General features: G+C 36.2%; 1 protein-coding gene across 1 annotated transcript; it reads right to left on the reverse strand.

Annotated features, from left to right (window-relative positions):
- Window positions 1–211: 211 nt before the first annotated feature.
- On the reverse strand, window positions 212–5,543 carry LOC107689264 (26S proteasome non-ATPase regulatory subunit 11B-like). The gene is made up of 9 exons (XM_016487205.1): window positions 5,419–5,543; window positions 3,358–3,459; window positions 3,070–3,266; window positions 2,160–2,217; window positions 1,693–1,887; window positions 1,452–1,596; window positions 705–765; window positions 468–530; window positions 212–382 (listed from the first exon to the last, which is right to left on the reverse strand). The coding sequence occupies exons 1-9, from the start codon at window positions 5,507–5,509 to the stop codon at window positions 227–229; spliced, it is 1,068 nt and encodes a 355-aa protein (XP_016342691.1). The 5' UTR covers window positions 5,510–5,543; the 3' UTR covers window positions 212–226.
- Window positions 5,544–6,128: the final 585 nt, after the last annotated feature.

Consider the following 6,128-nt stretch of genomic DNA (forward strand, 5'->3'; position numbering starts at 1 on the left):
TTTTAGGATTTTATTGTAGTTGTACAACATTCCCTGATGGCCTGTGTTGGCCGTTGAGAGATACAGAGAAGAACAAAAATTCAGAGGATCAGAAAGATGAAATTGTCCATTTGAAAGAAAAGAAACATTAAAAACTCTCAAAGGGCATAAAAAGGTTGTAAACTTTGGTTCTTTATAAATTAAGTCTTCAAAAACATAACGTTAAAAAAAAAAAAAATGATACACTTTAGGATGAAAACATCCATGCACACACTACCTGTACTCTGGAAAAGGGCTCAATGACCCGAATGAGATTCTGTTCCAGCAAATTGTCATAAAGCTTGGCCAAATGTGTGTTGATGATGGGGTCGTCCCTCAGCTCTTTAGTGTACTCTGTCAGGGCCTTCATGTGTGAAAGAGCAAGCAGAAAGCTGAGCATGACATCAAAGACTTCAATTAAAAATGTATACAGACAGTCAAAATCTCACCTTTTCAAAATCTGCTAATGATCTGTTCTTGCTGGCTTGTGCTATACATCTCAGTGCATCGGTCTGATGGAGAAAAGATTACAGGGCACAACTATAAATGAGCACTTGCTCAGAAAAAAAGTCAAATGTGTAGCAGGTTGTTAAAAGCAAACATAAAAGCATGGCGCACAAAGAACCGTGAAGTGCTGCTGCAGAGCATTTGTTTGTAAGTGGTAATTTCATCTATAAAAATCTCACCTGTCGCCCTGCATATCGCAGAGCCAGTTTGCCACTGATCAAGGCCTGTACCTCCTCTGGCCTGGAAGAAAAGAAATTAATACTTTTATTCAGCAGGGATGCATTGTATTGATCAAAAGTGACAGTAAAGACATTTATACGGTTACAAATAATTTCTATATTCTCTTTTGAACTTCATATTCATCAAACACTGCTGAAAAAATTATATTACTGTTTCAACTAAAATATCAAGCAGCAACTGTTTTTTAATACAGATAATAATAAATGTTTAAAAATCAGCATATTAGAATGGATCATGTAACACTGAAGACTGGAGTAATGGCTGCTGAAATTTCAGCTTTGCCATCACAGGAATAAAAAATAATTGAAAATATATTAACAAAGAAAACAGTTATTTTAAATTGAAATTTTTTTTATGTCTCTTTAATCAAATAAACACAGCTTTGATAAGCATAAGAGACTTCTTTCAAACATTTTAAAAATATTACCAACCCCAAACTTTTGAACAGTAGTGTAAAATCTGTGATTTTAATACATGCTACACTTTTATGGACTTAAGCTAGAAGTCATTAAGCGTAGGCGATGATTTATAAAGATGCCTTGTACTGAAGATATGAGAGCTTAGTATTACTTAGTAAGGCGGTGTTACATAACAGAGCTTGGCATAACCAACACAATGACTGTTGTATTATCCTGTGGCCTCCCACACACAAACAGAGATAAACTGTAAGCGGTTATCTCACTTACGAGCTGAGCATGATCTTGCAGAGGAGCATGTATTTCAGTGCAGTGACTGCCCTGGGGCTGTCGATGGAGTCGTAGCCCTCAAAAGCCTCAAAGAAGTAAGAGTAGGCAGTTTTCCAATCTTTCTCCTCAGCTGCATGGATGATACCTGGAGTACAAGGGTGAAACGGTCACATAGCAATAAGAAACACACTTCAGATTTCAAAGGCACTTGCAGATCACTAAACTGAGAAGTGAGACTTGCCTGACTGCATATCAAGAGCCGCTTGGAGCTTTGGGGGACAGTAAATGGCATTGGCGGTGGTTCTGGCTGAGGTGAGGGCAGCCCTGGCTTTGGGAAGGTTGCTGAGAGCGTGGAAGGTTTTACTCTCCAGCAGCTGAACCTCCACCAGCAGAGCTTTATCATCCATCTTCTTCAGCTCCTGTAGCAATTGGGAACCTAAAGAGAAAGAACAGAGATTGTCATCTTAAAGTTTCAAGCACATCAAAAGTACTAGAGTGTACAATAAAAACACAGTGGGATCCAAACGACAGAGTACACTAGTGAGGATGCTTTTATTTTGCAATTTTCTAATTAAAATTGCAAATCATAATTTGTGCAAAAAAGTAAAAAAAACAAAAAAACAACTGATTTTCAGAATTTCTTAGTATTTGGCTCAGATGTTTGAATCCCACTACATGTACACATTTATTTTTCGACATTATTCTTACCCAAATGAAGGGCTTCCTGATATCTCTTTGTGTCAAAGTAGAGTGAAATGAGTCGAGCCTGATGAAAAAAAAAGAAGGAATAATGATAAACTATATTGTTGTCTACTGCTAGTTAAATTCATTAATTTAGTTAAGAATATTTTTAAATGTCATGATAGTAATATTATTATTCAATTTAAAATAAATATTCTTTTAAACTCTCTATTAATCAAAGAATCCTGAAAAAAAGTTTCATGGTTTCCACAAAAATATTAAGCAACACAACTGTTTTCAACATTGATAATAAGAAATGTTTTTGAGCAACAAATCAGCATATTAGAATGATTTCTGAAGGATGGTGTGACACTGAAGACTTCCATCACAGGAATGAATGATATATTACAATATGTAAATTTTAAGATAAAATAATATTTCACAAAATTACTGCTTTTACTGTATTTTTCTATCAAAAATGCAGCCTTGGTGAGATGTAAGAGAGGGGGAAAAAAATAAGGAATAATGATTAATTCTTTTGCTGTCTACTGCTAGTAATTTTAATGTATAAATTAAGAAAATAAAAAAAAATTACTGTTATTATAACGGCATAATAAAAGTAGCAAGTCACAAAAGGACAAAAATGACAGATTTACTTTGTTTTATTATTAGACAATTAAAAGCTGTGGCAAAAACAATGAAACACATGGAGTGGCTTATTGCTTTTATAAGCTCACCGTTTTAAGGTTTTATATTAATTTGGCGTAGTAATATACAATTCACCTGATATCAGTTCAGTTCAGCATAAATAGGTTCTTTTATGGCATCCACTCAGATCTTAGTTGGCACTACCCATTTTATATTAATTACTGATCCATGATTAATTATTGGCTGATTGACATGACAGTCCAAAGCTGTTTATGCAAATTTAGTTTACCTCTAGGGCTTGTCTGAGGAAGGTTCTTTTCTCAGCTTTAGCCCATTCTATGCATTCCAGGCACAGCTCAACCTCCTGGCCCGTGGCAGCCTCCATGTCCAGAAATAGATCCAAGAGAGAGCGCACCAACCGTGCTGCCTTTGCCTTGCTTATGGAGATCAGGAAAGGCCTTACAAATTTCAGCAGGCCACCAAGCTCTAAAGTAATATGCAATGATAATGATGTGTCACAACAAAGTAAAACATTTCTATAGCAGGAACAGCATCCCCCCAGAATGTTGATCCCAACCTGCAGCTTGTCCTGTCTTCGCCAGGAGAGTGCCCAACTCCAGGATGCTCTGCTCCTTGACACGAACCGCCTCTTCATCATCTTCCTGGACATCTCGCCTCACTGAAAAATCCAGACAAAGTGAGAATACAAAGTTTAGTAACTAAGGCCAACGACCTTTTATAAACTCTCCCATCAATATAAATGAATTGACCTGAATATTGTAAATATTTTATTATTTAATATAATGTATGCTGCTGTTGCAATTAAAATGATTAAATAGTAAATACAAAATTAGTAATATAATACAACATTTTAAATGACAAACAAAAATACATCAAGTGTGTTAGATAATGACTGTATGTATAACTGATGTCAATTTAAAACATTTGTAAGTAGCACATTCAAGAAACAAGCAACCATTTATGTCTTAATAATCTCATGTGAGTGTAAACGATTTTAATTATATTTATCAAAATAGCGGTTTAATTGAGGGAAAAAAAGCTAATTAGTGAATGTACCTTTATAGATAAAGTGTGTAATTTCTGCTGACCCTTCTAATGACTTTCAACAGCTTTCCCTGAACACTCCCCCCATCAGCCATTGGTAGAACAACACATATTCCCGCCCCCAAACTCCTGCTATTGGCTGTGTCATTGTTGCCGTGTTGGGCTTGTCAGGGTGTTCAAAATAAAAGTAATGTTTTGACAACGTCGGTGTTTTTCACGAAAATCAACCTACAAATTGCTTGCTTATAGCTGTCTCTGTGCATTTATCTGGGTTGAATACTTTAAAGTCTAAAAGTATCAATTTAACCTTTAAGAGTAACTTGCGTAATAATAACCAAGTTCCTATGCCTAATTATCTCATATAATCTCAATTTGAAACCAACTTGTCATTATGTTACTCATAAGAAAAAGACGAAAACAAGAATCAGGTTGACATGAAAGAAACTTAACAGGTCTTGGAGACGACAAAAACAAACATAAGATGGCAAATAATCGACACAAGTTTTAATAAGTCAAAAAACAACTGCTTTAACTCTACCAAACTAAAGTTATTTAATCGAAGACTGCTCGTTATGCCCTAATTAGCAAGCCCATTTATTTAATAAAAAATAATTATGATTTCAGCAGACAAACAGAGAAAGAAACAAATCTCAGTCAATGTCACGACAGCAAAAACAGAAATGTCAAAGCTTGCTTTAAGGTTGGTATGAAACATGTCAATAAAGTGAAGATTGTCAAAATACGCCAATCTCAAAATAAAATGTCATCAGTGGAGCTATAATTAATAATAAAATATGAAGGTAGAATGACGTCAAAAAGATTTGCATACGCAGGGTAATATTTGTGGAAGTGTACATAAGACTGTAAGCGTAAATTAAATTTGCATGCGCAAGAGAAGCTTTGTAAAGGTGTAAATCGCGTTTCAAGCGCAAGAAAAAAATATTTGCAGCATTTTACTGTTATTCGTAAGTGTAATTCATGTATTGTGAAACTGCAGCTTCATGCTAACGCAAAATAAATATGATCTGCATGCTTCTGACTTCCATTTTTCCGCGCTTACACTTTTGGCACTTTTTTAGTCTTATGTACACTTCCACAAATATTACCCTGCGTATGCAAATCTTTTTGACGTCATTCTACCTTCATATACAAAATTAAAATAATTCCCAACTATATGTGATCAAATGCGCCTTGGCCTGGAAGGGTGGCTAATATTGCAGGCTAACTGTCCATACACACTGGTTGTGTCTCAAACCGTTGTGAGCTGCATAGTTAGACAGTTTTTAGCGAATCGGAGGTGCGTTCGAACGTTCGGTTCAAATGTTAAAGCACGCACAAGAAGCCCAAACAGCTGTCTTTGTTCTATGCTCGATTCGAACTTCCGAACGCGGCAATAAGGCCCAAATATGCTGCCTATGGAGGCAGCTCACTGAGTTTTGAGACGAGCGCACGCACACAGTACAGTGAGTCAGCACCGGCTCATGGCTCCCCAGCCTTCCTAATAATGAAGCATTAAAGTAGCCATGCAGAGTGAAAAGTAAAGTTTTATCAAAGAATCTAAAGACAGTTTTACCTATTGAATGTAAAATGTCAATAGAAGCGTTTCTGTCTGTGCTGATGAGAGACTGAGCTCTCTGAAATTCCACCACTGCCACGGCTGCCATCTTCCCTATTCAAAAATCTCACTACCCACAAGCACTTGCGAGCCCAACCGGAAGTGCGTCAATACGTACGTGGCAGTTTGGGTTTTGTAGTATTTTTCGCTTTTACTTTTCTAGTGCACTATTGAGTACACTGCAAAAACAGATGTCAAAAACAACACACATGGTTGTGTTGACAGCATTCTGACACATGTTGTGTAGGATTTTAACACACAATGTGTAATTAAAAAAAAAATGCCTTTGGACAGATTGACACAATAAATGTGTTGTCTCCTGGGCCGTCACTTTGTGTTTATGGAAATAAATACAATACATATATTTCATATGGTAGCACGTAAAAAGCTCTAAAATGACTAAAAACCATTAATAAAATAAATAAACAATATATACATCTCAATTTATTAAACGTAAAATATTAACGGCTATTCTTTTGTCGGCCAATCACGTCGTGCCTCTCGCCTTTTTAAACTGCGGCGGATCCCGCTCTTTTCACTCTGGCTGGTCTGGTTTGAGGGGAATCACTATGCTGTCGGACTCACATCTATCCGTAAGTTACAGCAGATACTCTTAAAAATGCATAGTGCTGCAAAAATCGACCATGAAAATAGTTAGCTACCAAACA

Source organism: Sinocyclocheilus anshuiensis, unplaced genomic scaffold (genome assembly GCF_001515605.1).
Source record: "Sinocyclocheilus anshuiensis isolate Anshui unplaced genomic scaffold, SAMN03320099.WGS_v1.1 scaffold1443, whole genome shotgun sequence".
Lineage (NCBI taxonomy): Eukaryota > Metazoa > Chordata > Actinopteri > Cypriniformes > Cyprinidae > Sinocyclocheilus > Sinocyclocheilus anshuiensis.